Genomic DNA, 21,357 nt, shown 5'->3' on the forward strand with positions numbered 1-21,357 from the left:
TATCCAGTGCAGCACATTGCTTATATTGTAACTCTCGCACACCAACAATTCTATTGGAAGCTAACGAGCAGTTTAATTAGTGTATATGTTCTTTACTGCATTGTACAGTATTTTGTATCAGTGTACTGTAATAATTCTATATGAATACAGGACATTATTTTGTATTACTGTAATAAGTTTGTATAAATACAGTAAATATTTTTGGATTGTGGCACGAATTGTCTGTGTTTCAATTATTTCCTATGGGAAAATTCCCTTTGATATAAGAGTAACTTGGTTTAAGAGCAACCAATTATGCTCGTAATCCAAGGTTCCACTGTATTCTATTAAATCTGTATATGCCATATGTATTATAATAATAATAATCTTTATTTCTATAGCGCCAACATATTCCGCAGCGCTTTACAATTCAGGAGGCTCATGTACATATACATATCATATACATAAACATATACAAACAAGTAACAATTAAGATACAATATTTATGTTCAATCTATTTTTATTGTAAACATATCATATTATACATATACAGCATGTAAAACTGAATGACTGACATGTCAAACTTTTTATAAATTGCATAGTAAAGAAATCATGTTTTCTCCATCTGTCTCTATCTCAATTTGACTGAATAGTGAACACTTTACAACTATAGTCCTCAATAGACCTCTTCAACTTGGATTCCAACGAGAACCCAGGAAAAGGGAAGGAGAAGAGAAGAGAGAGAAGAAAAAAGGAAAGAAAGGGGGGAGAAGGGAGGGAATTAGAAGGGGAAGTGGGGGGGAGGTAGGTAGGTAGCAGCGTGAGTAAGCTGGGAAGACGAAGGCAGACACACAAGGGAAATGGTGGGTAGTTTGATTTTATTAGGGTGGGGGAGGGGCACTCTCTATCGTATGAGAATCAGGTGATCCTACATTCTTATCCGGTTCACCCTGACCAAGCTTTACTCCATCAATCTAATAAGATGTTATGGCTCCGTCAAAACAGTTTAACAAAATCTGGAGAATCTTTAAATAGGATCCATTCTCCCCAGGTCCTGCAAAATTTGTCTCTAGTGCCCGCAATGTCGGCAGAGAGCTCCTCCATCCTACATATGTTTGCCATTTCAGAGTACCACTCCGAGATGGGAGGTATCGTGGAGGACTTCCAGTACCTAGGTATGACGGAGCGCGCCGCCGCCAGGCAGAAGCGGAGTATGTCTCTCTTATGATAAGCGATTGAGTGTGGTAACATAGAGAGGAGGACTATCTTGGGGCAGTTATTCACTGCTTTCCCAGTTATAAGCTGATAATTAGCAAGAACCTTTCCCCAAAACTGTTTTATTCCATCACACTCCCACCAGATATGCGTCATGGTACCGACATCTTGCCCACATCTCCAGCACATCGCAGACACTGAAGGGAATATAATATGTAGTTTAGACGGAAACTGGTACCAACGTGTCAAAATCTTGAAATTTTTCTCCTCTGCAGAGCACGTGACTGACAATTTATGAGTAAATAAGAAACATTTCTTCCACTCATCGGGAGAGAAGTGTTGCTTCAGCTCCTTTTCCCAAGCTAATTGGTAGCCTCGTTTGCCTGAGACCCCAACTCTGATAAGAATACCGTACAGAAGGGAGATTGTGTGTTCAGGCGGGATATTTTTAGTAAACAGTTCCTCAAAGGCACTACAAGTGCCTCGGACTCGATCAACTGTTCTCTCTGGAGAGACAAATGCCCGTAGTTGGAGAAACTCCAACCATTGTGAACCTCTAGACGGAAGCTGTGTCCGAAAGGTTTGGAATGAGGGTAATTTACCATCAATCAGTATGTGCCCCAAGCGGATGTCTTCCTCCGCCCTCCAGCCGAAGTAGCTTCTCTGTTTATATCCAGGGTGAAATGATGGAGTATAAAATAAGGAAGCGAGGGGACTAACTGACTGTGGAGGCGACATTTTTTTGGATACTATGTGACTAACTTTGAGCGTTTCTTTGATAAAATTTGAAAGCATCCCCACGCTAGGAAGATCTGAAGGAGGTATCCAAGGGAGGTGTTTGAGAGGAATCTCCATTCCTTCTTGCTCTACCCGTATCCATTGCTTAGAGTCACTGTTGAAATGCCAGTCTAATATACGGGTCAAGGCTGCAGCCTGCATGTAGACTCTGAAATTAGGAAGGCCTGCTCCTCCACACTCCCTTGGAAGGGTAAGAGTGCGTAAGTTGATTCTTGGTTTAATTTTACCCCATATGAATCTGATAATAGCAGATTGAAGGGTACGAAAAAAACTACTGGGAGGAGAAATGGGGATGGTTTGAAAGTAGTACAAAAAGCGTGGCAGGATATCCATTTTAATGACATTCATCCTGCCCATCCAAGATAATTTCAGTCCCCCGTAAGACTTTAAGTTCTTGATTGTACCTTCTAGTAGTCGTAAGTGATTAAGTGTATATAGTTTGGAGAGGTCCGCTGGGATTGAAATACCCAAATATTTAATGGCCGAAGGTCTCCATTTGAATGGGAAGTTAGACATTGCCCGGGAAACTTCAGTTTGGGTCAAAGAGATATTTAAGGCTTCTGATTTTGATAGATTAACTTTAAAGTTACTAAGGAGGCCGAATCGTTCGAATTCCATCATTATAGACGGGATCGATATATGAGGTTGAGAGATGTATAACAGGAGATCATCTGCATATAATGCAATTTTATGATTGGCATCCCCGATCTTGAGTCCTTTGATATTACTATTCCCCCTGAGAGCGTTAGCTAAGTGTTCCATGATGACTACATACAAAAGCGGGGATAAGGGGCAGCCTTGTCTGGTCCCGTTTCGTATAGCGAAGGAGGAGGATAAAGCCCCATTAACCCTGACCTTAGCGGTTGGGTTGTCATATAAAGCGCCAATTTTCTGTATAAATCGGGGTCCCAGTCCCAACTGACCCAATGCTGCCCTCAGAAATCCCCAATGGACTCTGTCAAAGGCTTTCTCAGCATCGATGGCTAGGAGACCCAGCGGGACCGAATTGTTTTTAGCTTTAGCAATAAGAGACAAGGTTTTAATTGTATTGTCTCTTGCTTCACGGCCTTTGACAAACCCCACCTGGTCTGTGTTAATAACGGAGGGCAGGAAAGGGGACAATCTATCAGCCAAAATCTTAGAGTAGAGTTTTAGGTCCACGTTTAATAATGAGATAGGGCGATAGCTTGCAGCTAATAATGGGTCTTTCCCCGGTTTGGGGATCACGCTAATGTGTGCTTCCAGAGACTGAGGGGTTAACCTTGTGTCTTCATCAATAGAATTAAATGTTTTGGCCATTATTGGGGCTAATTGGTCCTTAAATAATTTGTAAAAAGCTGGGGTGAACCCATCGGGGCCAGGGGATTTACCTGATGGAGTAATTTGAATTGCGTTACAGATTTCGGATTCTGATATATCCTCCTCTAGGATCTCTATAACATTGCTATCTAGGGAAGGCAAGGCTGTCTCCTGTATATATCTCCCGATTCTATCTGCCAGGTCAGTGGGTGGGAGCTCCGCATATTGCCCTTTAATATTATATAGGTCTTCGTAGTAGGACCGAAAGACCTCCAGGATCTCTGTTGGATCATATGTTTTGTCTCCTTTGGTGTTGATACATGGAATGTATGAGGTGTTGGCCCGGGGGTGCAGCAGTCGTGCCAAAGGATGACCACATTTGTCAGATGAATTATAATAAAAATTTTTGACTCTCTCTCTATGGTAGAGAAATTTCTGGTCCAATAGGGTTTTTAGGTTAGTTCGTTTAAGGACAAGGTCAGCCAGAACTGTGGGGGTACGTGTCAGTTTATGTGTATTTTCCAGCTCATGTATCTGTGTTAACAAGTTATCAATCTCTTCAGCTCTTTCCCTCTTGATCCTAGAGCCGTGCTTAATCAGTATTCCACGTAAGACACACTTCAAGGTCTCCCATTGGGTAGGCTGAGAAGTTGGGTCAGAACTATGGACTTGCGTAAAGGAGTCAATTGAATCTCTCAACTCCGTTAGGCAGAGATTGTCTTTGAGTAAATTGTTGTTTAACCTCCAGGTCCATGAGCGCTGGGGGAGGGAGGGTACCTGAAGGGAAAGGTAGACTGGGGCATGGTCGGACCAAAAGATTTCCCCTATCTCTGTAATGGGATGCCAAGCCAACGCTCCGTGGCTTACCAGAAAAAGGTCTATCCTGCTGTATGAGTTGTGTGGTGGGGAATAATATGTGTAGTCCTTACCTTGGGGGTTAAGGATTCTCCATACATCAATCAGTCGGAGGGCGTGAAAAGTCCGCTTTAGGGCACGAAGTTCCTTAGTGCGGACACTGCTGCGTCCAGAGGAGGAGTCCATGGCTGGGTCTAGAGTAAAATTGAAGTCACCGCCAACCACCAATGTCCCCTCTGCAAAATCAGATAGCTGCGTCAGAAGGGCCCTACAGGTAGAAATCTGATTAGTGTTAGGTAGGTACCAGTTTGCGATTGTAAACATCGAATTTGCGACCTTCAGTTTAAGAAATATATAGCGACCCTGCTCGTCTATACAGGAGTCGACTATGGTGTGCACTAAGTGTTTATGAAGTGCTATCGATACTCCTTTAGATCTGGCCTCTGGGTTAACACTGTGAAACCATACTGGATAAAATCTATCTCGTAGTATGGGTACATGATCCTTCTTAAAATGCGTCTCCTGTAATAGAAGAATCTGAACCTTTTTTTTGTGCATAGAATACAGGACCTGTGAACGCTTTTGAGGAGTATTAAAACCCCGTATGTTAATAGAGCAAAAATTGAGGGTGGTCATGTTGGTCCAGGGGCTTGAGAGCGTGAAGGGATCCGGGAAAGATAGGGGAAGGGAGACAGAGAAGTGGGCATAAGATACAATATTTAAAGGGAAAAAAGGCAACCCTGCTCGTGAGAGCTTACAATCTACAATGAGATGGGGGAGGGGCAAAGTACAAGTGCTTTATTTACAATGACAATCCAGCCATCTCAAGGAAATGGGGGATAGATAATGGCTTCCTGGACCAATAGGTATGCAAATGTTATATTTTATGATGTAATAGTGATTATTGCTTTGTGATGTGTGCTGCCGGGACTGAAGTGGGACTGATGTGCGACAAGTTGAGGAACATCGCATAGAAGATGAAAGTGACAGAAAATTCCTGGTCAGATAATGTCTAGGAAGATGCCATTGGTAGTGGGTGAGAGTGCTAACTCTCCAAGTTCCCGAGGACATGGCTGAGTCAAATGGTAACATGGTGATGGCATGGAAAAGCGCACCAACGCTCCTGGAAACAAAGAATATAAAAGGTTCTTGGCTGATGAGAGCTACAGAGCTCAACAGAAAAAGTCTGCGTCATAGCTAGCAAGGAGTGGGGGTGAGTAATGCTTGATATGTACGGTGTGCTACCCCGAGGAGCAAAACCGGAAACTCCAGTTTGCACTACTGTCAGTGAAGTTTGTCCCAGGTTAGAAAAAGTACTGTATCAGAGTATCATCATTATGGAGAGACAGGTGAGGATTTCCACCACAAAGATGAGCAGACAGGCTTTTTCCTGTGAGTGAAGAGTTTAGCCGCCAGCATGGACAAGGAACCATCAAGCGTGTTGCCTCTATTTGAGTAAACTTGTTCCTCAACTGATGTGTAAGGGGGGCTTTGCACACTACGACATCACAGATGCGATGTCGGTGGGGTCAAATTGAAAATGACGCACTTCCGGCATCGCATGCGACATCGTAGTGTGTAAAGGCTCGATGATACGATTAACGAGCGCAAAAGCGTCGTAATCGTATCATCGGTGCAACGTCGGCGTAATCCATGATTACGCTGACGCGACGGCCCGATGTTGTTCCTCGCTCCTGTGGCAGCACACATCGCTGTGTGTGAAGCCGCAGGAGCGAGGAACATCTCCTACCGGCGTCACTGCGGCTTCCGTAGGATATGCGGAAGGAAGGAGGTGGGCGGGATGTTTACATCCCGCTCATCTCCGCCCCTCCGCTCCTATTGGCCGCCTGCCGTGTGACGTCGCAGTGACGCCATCCAACCGCCCCCTTAATAAGGAGGCGGGTCACCGGCCAGAGTGACGGTCGCAGGGCAGGTGAGTCCATGTGAAGCTGCCGTAGCGATAATGTTTGCTACGCAGTTATCACAAGGATATCGCCGCTGCGACAGGGGCGGGGACTATAGCGCTCGGCATCGCAGCATCGGCCTGCGATGTCGCAGCGTGCAAAGTGCCCCTAAGTCTAAATTCCTAAAAACCTTTCGTCCCACAATCCCACTTTGGGCTACTGTATCCTAAAAGACACACCACCACCCCAAAAAACCCATCCTCCAACTGTGATTTTACAATTTGTAAGAGGCCGAATAAAGGGAATGTACTTGGGGTTTCACCACCTTACGGGCCAAGGGAGTTTCAGAATGGCATCTCTACTGCTCATAATCCAGCACTGCCCATGGTAAGGAGGATTGTGGCACCATCTTAGGGCTCATATGTGCCGTATATCTGCCATGTTCCTTATATGTTCTGTTATCCTCCTTGTTCTAAAAGAAAACACAAATCCATAAACTCTGTACACATCACATTTAGCCCTCCATATGGCGGAATTGGCTCGTGTATCCATAGTTCCGTTCACCAGATAGGAGCCAAAAACTGCAGGGTGCGCTCTATCAGGGTATATTTACATTGGTGCAGTTTGTTTTTTTTTAACTTTAAATAAAAGTAAAGTTCTCCACGCAGAAGTATTAATTAAAAAAAAAAAAAAAACAAACAACAACGTATAACCATGGAGGTATGCATTTTTAGTATGGAAGTCTATGGGCAAGGAACAAGATCTTGCAATACGCCCAATTTTAATGTATGACGGGTGGCTCCAATCTGATGAGGAGGGAGCCATATGCAATGTGGGATTTTCAGATGATCTATGTCAGGATACTTCTAGAGCATCAGGATTAGGCTCTGCTGTCATGTAATGGTCGGCTCTGCACACATCTGCTGGCTCAGCGGCGTTAGACTCTGTTCACAGCACAGAACCTGACAAGCAAACTGAGGCTTCTGGATTGTTTAGCCAGAGCTGGGCGTCGGCTAATTCAGATTCACTGGTCTTCAGCCCTGCAGGAGTTAATTCCTGCAGACTGGTGAGCAGGACCTAGGAGCTCAGGTTGTTAGTTGTGCAGCTGTCTCTTCCCTATTTAAAGCACGTCTTTTTTTCCTGTATGTGCCGAAGATAGCTTTAGCGATCCTGGTCTTGGTGGTTATCCTGTTAATGGTGATCCATGTTGCGCTTCTGAGAAGTGTGAATGTTCCCCTGTTGTACGTTACTTCCTCCCCCTTTTTGTTGTTCGCCAGTACACATATTGTCTCTCGTTCGTTTTATGTCCTGTGTGTATGAGTTTCCCTTCTTCCTTGTCCATGTGTTTTATTTTGTGGGGTTTTGTTTTTGTGTTTTCCAGCCCGCCCCAAGTGTGGGGGAGAGGGGAAGTAAGACCAGGGCTCGGACAGGAGTTAAGGTCACGCTGGGGGCTTGGACCTGGCTACCATTAAACCTACCTCTGAGATAAGGGACACTGCAGAGTCTCGAGTCTGAGGGCCAACCAAAGGGCCCCTGTCCTGTCATTACATACCCAGAGACATCTGCTTACACTAGTGTCATGACTTCCAATGTTAACAAACCCATGTTCTTTACAATGGATCTGTTGCATAATGGATCCCAAGTCTACTTACAGTACATACTCGACTCCAGCTGTGTGGACAGAGCCTTAAAATAATTCAACTACAAATGATTATCCCAATTTTTTTTTTTTTTAAAAAAAAATTCTTATAAAAGAAAAAAAAAAAGCCATAATTGCCCCCCAAATTCCCCCCTCTGCTCCAGAGCAGGCGGTCCATCAGTCTCCACCAGACCGAGAGCGATGACTTCCCAACCGCCAGTGACCCAACCCTGCAGCTAATCAGTGGTCTCCATGGTCAGGTCACTGGTGTTCGTGACGTCATTACGTCCAATCCGGTGGAGCTGTGTGGAGCGGCAGATATATTAATTTCCCTATATGACCAGAGTGGAGTACCCATTTAAAGGAATTGTACAGCATTAAAAAAAACCTGGCCGCCGATATCCAAAAACAGCCAAACATCTGTCCACAGGTTGAACCGGGTGGTGTAACTACTCCGCTCCATTCAGTCATGAGCATGCAATATGATAGAGGGGCAGGGGGATGTACATTTTCGTAACTATACTCTTTTGTATACTATAACGTGCCTATGGCAAATGATATCTAATGGTTGTGGTGGCCACCCAATCTGCGTGAAAGACCGAGGTGGTGACGCGGATATACATTAATTTCATGGTAGATAAAGTCGATATAGACATATATAACATCACGTCCTGTTCTTTTCATTCCGAGCTGGTTTGGATGATAACGGCGGCACTGCCTTGCATCCCTCCAGGCCAATTACGAAGATGAAACATGGTTTTAAGAAAGATAAAAGGAAATTGACTTTTGATAGATAATTACCAAGCACAAAAATACTCCCACATCCTACACTCAGAAATAACAATCACCGGCGCAATTCAAGAGCCCATAAACACTAGGCGAGGCCGTTGGCAGTCATCGGAACGGACATGGACAGTATACCGGCTGCATACCAAGTACGACATGTCTACGGGAACTTCACTTTTTGGTGTTTAAGATTATACATCACGCTTTGTTTTTACCTTTAACCACATTTAATGTTTTTTTTAGGCCAAAAAATAAAGTCTCTGCCACTCTGGTGGAACTAGGACTGGAGGAGACGACGTCCCGCCTATCGGTCACTGGAGGGCATCGGTACGCTGGCCATGGCGACTCTTCTTTCTCATTTTTTGACAACCCCTTTCCTACTAGACAGTTTTGAAAATAAGTTTTGAAAAGAGGTGAAAAAAACCCCTTATAAATATATATTTAGGAAATTAAAAGTGTTGATGTTCGCTGTTACAGAGCTGCCCTGCTTATCTTTACACCCCCATAGAGTTTTAAAGGTGTTTTCCGGGATTATACTAAGTTAGCTCCAAGGTAGGGAATGCTATAAAAGTAAAGAAAAAAAAGCTCCAAATCCTGAAAACAAATATGTCCCGTAATCTGATATCAGTAGCCAAACACTGGCCTAAGGGTACCGTCACACTTTAGCGACGCTCCAGCGATCCCACCAGCGATCTGACCTAGTCGCTACATGGTCGCTGGTGAGCTGTCAATCAGGCAGATCTCACCAACGACCAGCCCCCAGCCAGCAGTGATGCGTGGAAGCGATGCTGCGCTTGGTAACTAAGGTAAATATCGGGTAACCAAGCACTTGGTTACCCGATATTTACCTTGGTTACCAGCACACCGCTTAGTGCTGGCTCCCTGCACTCCTAGCCAGAGTGCACATCGGGTTAATAAGCAAACCGCTTTGCTTATTTACCCGATGTGTACTCCGGCTACTTGTGCAGGGAGCCGGCACTGGCAGCCTGAGAGCGGCGGACGCTAGTAACTAAGGTAAATATCGGGTAACCAAGCAAAGGGCTTCGCTTGGTTACCCGATATTTACCTTGGTTACAGATTACCGCAGGCTGCCAGAAGCCGTCTCCCTGCTCCCTGCACATTCAGATCGCTGCTCTCTCGCTGTCAAACACAGCCATGTGTGCTTCACAGCGGGAGAGCAACGTCGAAAAAATGAACCAGCACTGTGTGTAACGAGCAGCGACCTCACAGCAGGGACCAGATCACCGCTGAGTGTCACACACAGCGAGATCGCTAATGAGGTCACTGGTGCGTCACAAAAACAGTGAATCAGCAGTGATCTCACTAGCGATCTCGCTATGTGAGAAGTACCCCTAAGGTAGGGAATGCTATAAAAGTAAAGAAAAAAAGCTCCAAATCCTGAAAACAAATATGTCCCGTAATCTGATATCAGTAGCCAAACACTGGCCTAAGTCTAGCAGGGTGGAAGCACTGGACGAGAGGGAAATTCAAGCGGAAAGTAAGGCTTTTTTATTTTGTTTTATTTCACAACATTCTCTACTTTAAGATCAAAATGTATAATCTTAAAGACAGAAGGCCCCTGTTAAATTAAAAAATACTGGTTGACTGCATCCATCACTAGGAGAGCTCAATCTTGTGTTTCTATCTTCTATAAGCTCCTCCTAGTGGTGTTTCCATGCACTCATTATTTTAGCATTTAGTCCTATGGCTTAGTTTCTTTATTCCTTTGGCTTAAGCCTCCATTAGGCATCCATAAAAACAGTAATGCACAGACTAGCAGCGGATCGCAATCTTCTTTTTTCTAATTACTACCATGTTCCCTGAAAATAAAACCTTCCCCGAAAATAAGCCCTAGCAGGAATTTTCAACCTTCTTGGAGTAAAGCTTAAAATAGAAGCCCTACGCTAAAAAAAATAAGCTGTAGTTGGAATTTTTGACCTTTTTGGAGTAAAGCTTAAAATATAACCCCTACTCTAAAAAAAAAAATAAGCTGTAGTTGGAATTTTTGACCTTTTTGGAGTAAGGCATAAAATATAAGCCCTACTCTAAAAAAAAAATAAGCTTTAGTTGGAATTTTTGACCTTTTTGGAGTAAAGGCTGCTTTACATGGTACGACCGATTGTGCGATTTCACAATCGATCGTACCCGCCCCCGTCCTTTTTGCGTCACGGGCAAATCGCTGCCCGTGTTGCACAAAGTCAGTAACCCCCGTCACACATAATTACCTCTCGTACGACCTCGCTGTGGGCGGCGAACGTCCACTTCCTGGAGTGGGAGGGACGTTCGGTGTCACAGCGACGTCACACGGCCGCCGGCCAATGAAAGTGGAGGGGCGGAGATGAGCGGGACGTAAACATCCCGCCCACCTCCTTCCTTCACATAGCCGGCGGCGGCCGCGTGACGTAGGTGAGCTGCTGTTCATCGTTCCCGGGGTGTCACACGGAGCGGCGTGTGCTCCCCCCTCAACGATGAACAACTAAATTAAACGATATTATGGAACCTAGTGAGCCCTACACGACTCACGATTTGTGAGCGATACTGTGTCGCTAGGAGGTGTCACACAGGCCGGCATCGCCAGCGATGCCGGATGTGCGTCACAAAAACCTTGACCCCGACGATCTATAACACGATAGATTGTCTGGTGTAAAGCAGCCTTTAGGCTTAAAATATAAGCCCTACTCTAAAAAAATAAGCTGTAGTTGGAATTTTTTACCTTTTTGGAATATGTTTAAAAAAATAAGCCCTACTCTAAAAATAAGTACTATTTGTGGTTCAATAAGGGAGTGTCCAGGCAGCTAAAAATGCTAAAGAATACAGCAAGACACCTCATTAAAGAAAGCAGACACCCCCAAAAGAGAGAAGATGGGTAAGAAGGCCTCTAAATTCTTCCACCACTAGGGGGAGTAGCTCACTGTACTTTATTTTATCCCTTGCATAGTGAGCTCCCCCTAGTGGTGACTTCAGGAGGACAGAATTTTATCAACTTGTCAATTAAAAAGGAAGAAGGGAATTCAGAACTGCATAAAACAACAAAGAAAAAAAAAAGATTAATGTGAAATTATTATTAGACTGATTTTTGGACCTCTCTACAAAAAAATGATAGGTTCACTTTAAAGGGCAGCAGAAATCAGAGCACGACTGCAGCTACCGGTACGTCTGTTTCTATAAAACACTCCATGTCGTCACTAGTGTTGAGCGGACCCGAACTTTAAAGATCCAAATCCGCGCGGATTTAGCGTCCAATCAGACCTGGACCCGGAAATCCGGGTCTCTCTCTCTCATATATATATATTATATATATTATATTTATATATATATATATATATATATATATATATGATATATATATATATATATATAATCTGCAATTCATGTTACCCGCAGTTTGGGCATCATGAATCGGGTGGCAGGTTCCCTTTATCATGCTGCCAATATATTATGTCCAGTGCCTACAATGAAGAGAATTAATAGGTTCATACCAAGTCAAACATAATAATGGTCCCCGAGTGACATCATAATACAGAGACAAAGTTCCCAAAAATATATTGTAACTCGCTGCAACAATAGGATGAATAATACAAAATACAATTTACGCCGCACATCTATACAAAAAAGCACGGAAAACTATCATAAAGCAAATGTCAATAAAGAGGGTGCGGGTTTCAGGGACAAACCATCACAATTTAATGGAAATTTTAAAGAAAAAATTGCGGCACAGCGGAAGTACTGAAAAGGATATTTAACCACCCCTTCACGACCGGCCAATTTTTCGCTTTCCGTTTTTTTTTCTCGTCATTCTTCTTCCAAGAGACGTAACTTTTTTTTATTTTTCAGTCAATATGGTCATGCGAGGGCTCATATTTTGCGGAACGAGCTGTACTTTTAAATGAAACCATACGTTTTACCATATAGTGTACTGGAAAACGGCAAAAAAATTCCAAATGCGGAAAAATTTCAAAAAAAAAAAAAAGTGTGATTGCACTATTGTTTTTGAGATATTTTATTTATGGTGTTCAGTATATAGTAAAACTGATGTGTGGGTGTGATGCCTGAGGTGAGTGCGAGTTCATAGACTCCAAACATGTATAGGTTTACTGTTATATAAGGGGTTAAAAAAAAATTAGAAGTTTGTCCGAAAAAAGTGGCACATGTTTTACGCCGTATTCAGTGACCCATAGTGTTCTCATTTTTCGGGATCTATGGCTCAGTGATGGCTTATTTTTTGCGTCTCAAGCTGCCGTTTTTAACTGTACCAATTATGCGCAAATGCTTTTTTTTTCTTCGCAAATTTTGCGGTGAACAAAAACCGTAATTTTGGCGTTTGGAATTTTTTTGCCACTACGCCGTTTACTGATCAGAATAAATGATTTTATATTTTGATAGATTGGGCATTTCTGAACGCGGCGATACCAAATGTGTGTATATTTTTTAATTTTTTTAACCCTTTAATTTTCAATGGGGTGAAAGGGGGGTGATTTGAACTTTTAGGGTTTTTTTTATTTTTTTTTAATTTTTTAAAACTTTTTTTTTATTATTTTACCAGTCCCCCTAGGGGGCTATATGGATCAGCAATCTGATCGCTCTGCCCTATCTGCTGATCACAGCTATACGGCGGTAAACAGCAGATATGCTCATTTTCTGCCTCACCCAGCTCTGGGCCGGGTGAAACCGAAAGTAAGTCATGTGAGCTACAGGAGTCATCACATGAACCTGTGCTATCATGACAACCATCGGAAGTCACGTGATCACGTCACGTGACTTCCGGTATTGGCCGGTGAGTAAATGTTTACCGCCGATGCCATAATAATGGCGCTGTCACATATTGACAGCGCCATTTAAGGGGTTTAAATGGTGCGGGCAGATAACGATTCTGCTGGTGCCTGGCAGGCACACATCTCAGCTGTGAAAATCAGCTGAGATGTGCGCCGATCGCGGCAAGCTGCCGGCAGCATACCGCGGGCAGTCACACTATGACCGCTAGGACGTAATATTACTGCCTGTGGTCGTTAAGGGGTTAAACTTTTTGAAATAAGCCTCAACCATTGGAAACTCAGCGCTTAACATTTCTCAGCACTTCCAAAATCTCTGCTCGCAGTTACTCTTAGCTTCATTTATCAGACGGGTTTCCCATCGGATCGGTGAGCTCTAACAGAGCAGGACGCCCCTGATAGACATGGTCTCGTCTCGTCATACTCACAGTTGGTCCTGGAGCTCCACAATGATGTACTCCAGCTGCTCCTTCTCCAGTTTGTGGTTCAGTTCGGTGTCTTTAATCCTCTGAAGTAACAATTTGTTCTGAGTCACGGAATCCGAGAGCTGAACTTCCCTCAGACGGACCAACTCTTCAAGGTAACCCTGAAAATCAGAAAATTGTAGGTTGTAGAGAACATAAGACTTCATTCGTATTGAACATTTATGAAAACCGACAGAGGACTCATGCCTATTGCCAAAATATAAGGATGTTAATCATACTGTCTCGGGCAGGGTAGCCCAAATAAAAATATATCTGAGGAGGGCAGATCAAAAGTATTGTAGTGCGCCTGCGCAGGACCTCGATGCCGGTGAGTGTGGATGACGTAGGACGCGTCATGTACCCCGGCTTCAGAAGAAGGAGGACAAAGATGGCCGAAAGAGGAGGCGCAGCACCCGGAGAACGGAGACACCCATCTACACCGCAGCGACCGGATGGTGAGTATTATAAACTGATTTTTACGTTTTACACATTGTACTGGGCTCTTATATACAGCATGTTAGAATGCTCTATACAAGAGCCCACTGGTGGTGGCCACAGCTTATAGTCACCAAATCTGGTGACAGGTTCCCTTTAAAAAGAGTTATTTACCGATAGGTTAATTTTTGGACCACATTCGGTACAACCCTGATGATGTCATATGGAATGACCCTGGTGATGTCATATGGAATGACCCTGATGATGTCATATAGAATGACCCTGATGATGTCATATGGAATTACCCTGTTGATGTCATATAGAATGACCCTGATGATGTCATATGGAATTACCCTGTTGATGTCATATAGAATGACCCTGATGATGTCATATGGAATTACCCTGGTGATGTCCTATAGAATGACCCTGATGATGTCATATGGAATGACCCTGTTGATGTCATATAGAATGACCCTGATGATGTCATATGGAATTACCCTGGTGATGTCCTATAGAATGACCCTGATGATGTCATATGGAATGACCCTGTTGATGTCATATAGAATGACCCTGATGATGTCATATGGAATTACCCTGGTGATGTCCTATAGAATGACCCTGATGATGTCATATGGAATGACCCTGTTGATGTCATATAGAATGACCCTGATGATGTCACATCAAATGACTTTGGTGATGTCCTATAGAATGACCCTGATGATGTCATATAGAATGACTCTGGTGATGTCATATGGAATTACCCTGGTGATGTCCTATAGAATGACCCTGATGATGTCATATGGAATTACCCTGATGATGTCCTATAGAATGACCCTGATGATGTCATATGGAATTACCCTGGTGATGTCCTATAGAATGACCCTGATGATGTCATATGGAATTACCCTGATGATGTCCTATAGAATGACCCTGATGATGTCATATGGAATTACCCTGATGATGTCATATGGAATTACCCTGATGATCTCACATCGAATGACTCTGATGATGTCATATGGAATTACCCTGATGATGTCATGTCGAATGATGCTGATGATGTAACCTCGAATGACCCTGATGATGTCATGATACCGAAATATGGAAATAATAAAAGCAAAGTGACATATGACCTTGTGCTACCACCGTCGTACAATATACGGTCTGATATGATTCCAATGCATTGGGGAGTCCCCAGTTAGAAGCAAACACTTATCTGGCAAAATCATCATCAGCAAGGAGCAGACATGAAGATTCCTCTGTAATTAGGTTCCAATATTCCAGAATAAAACTTGTACAGAAAGAGCTCAGAATCTGCTCATCATGAACGCAGCGGCACAACAAAAGAACAGCACAAAGCTCCTTTGAAGTATCCACTCGAAACATCACAGAATACTAATTACAACCAGAAGAAAAGCCAAAGAACAGTTACTGGGGAAAGTCATTGATGTCTAGTCTGCCTCCTAGAAACTTACACTTCAGTGAAAGCTGCTAAAACAAAAGTAAAAATTTAAAGGGAATCTGTCAGCAGGTTTTTGCTATGTAATCTCTGAGAGCAGCATAATATAAAGGCAGAGACCCTGATTCCATTGATGTGTCACTTACTGGGCTGATTGGTGCAGAATGGATAGAATCCTCGTTTTCTCTGTTGTAGATGTAGAAGAATCTTGAGACCTGTATAACCCCGCCCACACCACTGATTGGCAGCTTCCTGTACATTATGAGCAAGCTGTCAATCAGTGGTGGGGCGGGGTTGCTTAGATTTGGTTGACTGGCCTGCTCCTGACACCTAGTCCTCTAGTGATAATCTCCTGCTGATAAAGCACTGATTGCATTGAAACTACAGCACACAGCCCAATCAGTGACAAATACTGTAATCAGGCCATCTTAACCTATATTCTGCTGCTCTTAGATTTAACAGCAAAAACCTGCTGACAAATTCCCTTTAAAATGAACACCCAAATTGCCAACACCATGATTAGGTCCATATTCGGAGCTGAATAGTTTACTAATATACATATACAGTGCCTACAAGTAGTATTCAACCCCCTGCAGATTTAGCAGGTTTACACATTCGGAATTAACTTGGCATTGTGACATTTGGACTGTAGATCAGCCTGGAAGTGTGAAATGCACTGCAGCAAAAAAGAATGTTATTTCTTTTTTTTTTTTTTTTTTTTAAATTGTGAAAAGTTTATTCAGAGGGTCATTTATTATTCAACCCCTCAAACCACCAGAATTCTGTTTGGTTCCCCTAAAGTATTAAGAAGTATTTCAGGCACAAAGAACAATGAGCTTCACATGTTTGGATTAAGTATCTCTTTTTCCAGCCATTTCTGACTAATTAAGACCCTCCCCAAACTTGTGAACAGCACTCATACTTGGTCAACATGGGAAAGACAAAGGAGCATTCCAAGGCCATCAGAGACAAGATCATGGAGGGTCACAAGGCTGGCAAGGGGTACAAAATCCTTTCCAAGGAGTTGGGCCTACCTGTCTCCACTGTTGGGAGCATCATCCGGAAGTGGAAGGCTTATGGAACTACTGTTAGCCTTCCACGGCCTGGACAGCCTTTGAAAGTTTCCACCCGTGCCGAGGCCAGGCTTGTCCGAAGAGTCAAGGATAACCCCAGGACAACAAGGAAGGAGCTCCGGGAAGATCTCATGGCAGTGGGGACATTGGTTTCAGTCAATACCATAAGTAACGTACTCCACCGCAATGGTCTCCGTTCCAGACGAGCCGGTAAGGTACCTTTACTTTCAAAGCGTCATGTCAAGGCTCGTCTACAGTTTGCTCATGATCACTTGGAGGACTTTGAGACAGACTGGTTCAAGGTTCTCTGGTCTGATGAGACAAAGATCGAGATCTTTGGTGCCAACCACACACGTGACGTTTGGAGACTGGATGGCACTGCATACGACCCCAAGAATACCATCCCTACAGTCAAGCATGGTGGTGGCAGCATCATGCTGTGGGGCTGTTTCTCAGCCAAGGGGCCTGGCCATCTGGTCCGCATCCATGGGAAGATGGATAGCATGGCCTACCTGGAGATTTTGGCCAAGAACCTCCGCTCCGCCATCAAGGATATTAAGATGGGTCGTCATTTCATCTTCCAACAAGACAACGACCCAAAGCACACAGCCAAGAAAACCAAGGCCTGGTTCAAGAGGGAAAAAATCAAGGTGTTGCAGTGGCCTAGTCAGTCTCCTGACCTTAACCCAATTGAAAACTTGTGGATGGAGCTCAAGATTAAAGTCCACATGAGACACCCAAAGAACCTAGATAACTTGGAGAAGATGTGCATGGAGGAGTGGGCCAAGATGACTCCAGAGACCTGTGCCGGCCTGATCAGGTCTTATAAAAGACGATTATTAGCTGTAATTGCAAACAAGGGTTATTCCACAAAATATTAAACCTAGGGGTTGAATAATAATTGACCCACACTTTTATGTTGAAAATTTATTAAAATTTAACTGAGCAACATAACTTGTTGGTTTGTAAGATTTATGCATCTGTTAATAAATCCTGCTCTTGTTTGAAGTTTGCAGGCTCTAACTTATTTGCATCTTATCAAACCTGCTAAATCTGCAGGGGGTTGAATACTACTTGTAGGCACTGTACATGATATATATATATATATATATATATATATATATATATATATATATATATATAGTATATTTCTTTGCAAAAGTATTCATACACTGTGAACTTTTCCACTTGTTTTATTGGGATTTTATGTGATGTACCAATACAAAAGTAACAAGTAATTGTGAAGTGTGAAAGGAAATGATAAATGGTTTTCTAAATATTTAAAAAATATCAAACTAAAAATTGTGATGTGCATATGTACTCGGTTCCCTGTTTGATACTTCTAAAAAAAATCCTGAGTGACTAATTGCCTCCAGAAGTCACTTAATCACCTAATAAGTTGATGCCACCTGTGTGTAATTTCTTTTCAGTATAATTGTTCTCTCTCAAAGGTTTGTGTGAGAACACAAACAGCATCATGAAAACCAAGGAACACACCAGACAGATCAGGGATAAAGTTGTGGAGAAGAGTAAGGCAGGGTTAGGTTATAAAAAAAAAAATAGGCCAAGCACAGAATATCTCAAGGAGCACTGCTCAAGCTAATCATCCAAAAAATGGAAGGTCCGTGGCACAACTGCAAACCTACCAAAACCACCTAAACCGACATCCCAAGCAAGGAGAGAACTAATTAGAGAAGCAGCTGAGAAGCCTATGGTCACTGAGGGCGCTGCAGAGCTCCACAGCTCAGGGGGCAGAAACTATCCACAGCTATAAGTATTAGTCTTATAGTCCACAAGTCTGGATTTTACACAAGAGTGTCAAGAAGAAAGACATTTTTGAAAGCAAACCAGTTTGCAAAAAGCCATGTAGTGGACACAGTGAGCATGTGGAAGAACGTGCCCTGGTCAGATGAGACAAAACCGGAACTTTTTGGGCTAAATGCAAAACTCTATGGGTAGTGGAAAACTAACACAGCACATCAACCTGGAAACACCATCCCCACAGTCACACATAGTGGAGGCAGCATCCTGCTGTGGGGAGGTTTTTCTTCAGCAGGGACAGGGAAGCTTGTTAGAGTTAATGGGAAGATGGATGGAGTTAAAAACAGAGCAATCCTGGAGGAAATCCTATTAGAGGCAGCAAAATATTTGATACTTGGGCGTGGGTTCACCTTCCAGTAGGACAATGACTCTAAACATCCTGCCAGAGCTATAATGGAGGGTTTAGATCAGAGCATATTCATGTGTGTGAACACAGTCACAGTCCAGACCCAAATCCCATTGAGAATTTGTGAGAAGACTTTAATATTGATTTGTCCCCTATAAGCTGCGGCCACCACCAGTGAGCTCTTGTATACAGTATTCTAGAATACTGTATATAAGAACCCAGGCCGCTCTGTAGAATGTAAAAAACACCTTTTATTATACTCACCTGCGAGGCAGTTGGGTTTAATGGGCGTCGTTGCTCTCGTTCCGGTGCCTCCCCTATCCTGTGCAGTCGTCGTCCTCCTTCCCAGCCCCGTGTGGATGACGTGTTCTATCTCATCCACACAGAGGCCTCCATTGTTCTCCTGCGCACACGCTCTTTTCTCTGCCTTGCTAAGGGCAGAACAAAATATTGTAGTGCGCATGTACAGGAAGTTTTTGAATTTTACCTGCACATTACAGTACTTTGCAGAGAAAGAAGGGAATTTTGTTTACTTACCGTAAATTCCTTTTCTTCTAGCTCCAATTGGGAGACCCAGACAATTGGGTGTATAGCTTCTGCCTCCGGAGGCCACACAAAGTATTACACTAAAAGTGTAAAGCCCCTCCCCTTCAGCCTATACACCCCCCGTGCTGCCACGGGCTCATCAGTTTTTATGCTTTGTGCGAAGGAGGTCAGACATGCACGCATAGCTCCACAGCTTGGTCAGCAGCAGCTGCTGACTATGTCGGATGGAAGAAAAGAGGGCCCATAACAGGGCCCCCAGCATGCTCCCTTCTCACCCCACTACACCCAATTGTCTGGGTCTCCCAATAAGGAGCGACAAAGAAAGTGCGTGTGCGCAGAAGTGAAACGGTGGACGACGTGGGATTCATCATCCACACGATGCAAGAAAGAGGGCGGAGATTGCAAGCAGAGAGAAGGCGCTGGACCAGGACCAGCGAGGCCCAACCGGGATCAGCGACGCCCAACGGACTGGACCGCCCCACAAGTGAGGATAATAAAAGGTGATTTTTATGTTATACACAGCAGCCTTTGCTCTTATATACAGTATTCTGGAATGCTGTATATAACTTGTGGTAGCCACAGCTTATAGGGGACAAATCTGGTGACAGGTTCTCCTTAAAAACGTATAATATCCATGACACTTGAACACATAAATAACAGTATGTAAAGGTAATAGCACACAGCCACAAGTGGGAGGAGGGGACATCATCTTCCTCTGCCGATAAACAACAGTGCCATATAAGGCTGGCCCTACTAATAACCCCCAGACCACAAGACCCTTTCCTAAAACACCCTGTAGTCTTTAACTCAGCCCCAAATCCCAATTGACTCTAACCCTTAACCCCACTCCTGCAGTCACTTGCTCCCCATTTAGGCAGCGTGGACCTAATCATAACACCCAGTCGGCATCGGACAGGCGCGCAGACTGTACTTTTCACCATATTGGTGAAAAGTACCTTTCTAATTTTACACAGGAACCATTGGAAGGCAGACACTACGCAATACACGTCTCTGCCTTATCTTTCTTTGACCACTAATGCTACAATGGAAGAGGATCAAAACAATAACTAGCGTCTCTCCAGCCTGAAATAGTGGCTACCGGGGGAAAAAAAAAAAAAAGTATTTTATCAAGTAATACATGTAAAAAAGGAAAGATTTATGGCTTAGTGCTTCTTTAAAGCTGCAGGGAATTTTGATATTTCGGTACTGAATAGAACCTGCATTGTGTAAGTATACATCTACCGCTAATGCTTTCCTGTAATAGGATTGTGGCCGTGTAGACCGAGAAAGCTTATGGCAGCCGCCGCCGCCGGCACATGCCCGTATTACCGCCACTCCAGCAGCTTATCGCACCATCCATACACTCTCCATTCACTTTTCATACTCTGTATTTCAAGAAGGTAAATATTCAATTGCAACTCAGAAGAAAAGAAGGGAAAAGGAATCGGGACGTAAGAGAATTACTGCAAGAAAATCCATCCAAAATCCATTCTTATTCTGCTCACACGAATATCAGGATACGGAGCGCCGGGATACAAGACGTCTCAGCTCCGCGGTAAGGCTGCCGAACACAATGTACAGGGGAGACTCAGCAACAAAGGAGCCGCGTCATGCACAGACATAGCAGAGCCGAACTGGTCACTGAACAGTTTCTTCTTTCGACTGACATAAAATGTAACAAAAATGTGAAGATTGCTACAAAAAAAAAAAAAATCTGCAAAATATAACAATTAAAATCTAAAAATCGCTGCATTTGTAAAAGGAAAAAATTAAAATTTTCACGCTTCTTTTTTTTTTTCCTCCTCGCTTTCCAAGAAGAACTTTATAATTATTATATTAGTATTAAAGGACTCTGCTTATTTTAGCTTTTAATTTCCTGAAAAACATAAAAAACTATTCCAAGAGGAGTGGAACAGATTTTATTTTTTTTATTAACATTTTTTTTCCATTCCACCTTTTTTTTTTTCTCCAT

General features: G+C 43.3%; 1 protein-coding gene across 2 annotated transcripts in view; it reads right to left on the reverse strand.

The window, feature by feature from the left end:
• The window catches only part of RUNDC3B (RUN domain containing 3B), a 192,181-nt gene that overhangs the window by 69,856 nt on the left and 100,968 nt on the right, over positions 1-21,357 (reverse strand). For both annotated transcript variants that reach the window (XM_075315611.1, XM_075315612.1), the window contains exon 8: positions 13,673-13,830. In XM_075315611.1, coding sequence (XP_075171726.1) covers positions 13,673-13,830 — 158 coding nt within the window. The remainder of the gene's footprint in view (positions 1-13,672; positions 13,831-21,357) is intronic.

This window comes from Anomaloglossus baeobatrachus, chromosome 6 (genome assembly GCF_048569485.1).
Source record: "Anomaloglossus baeobatrachus isolate aAnoBae1 chromosome 6, aAnoBae1.hap1, whole genome shotgun sequence".
In the NCBI taxonomy this organism is placed as follows: Eukaryota; Metazoa; Chordata; class Amphibia; order Anura; family Aromobatidae; genus Anomaloglossus; species Anomaloglossus baeobatrachus.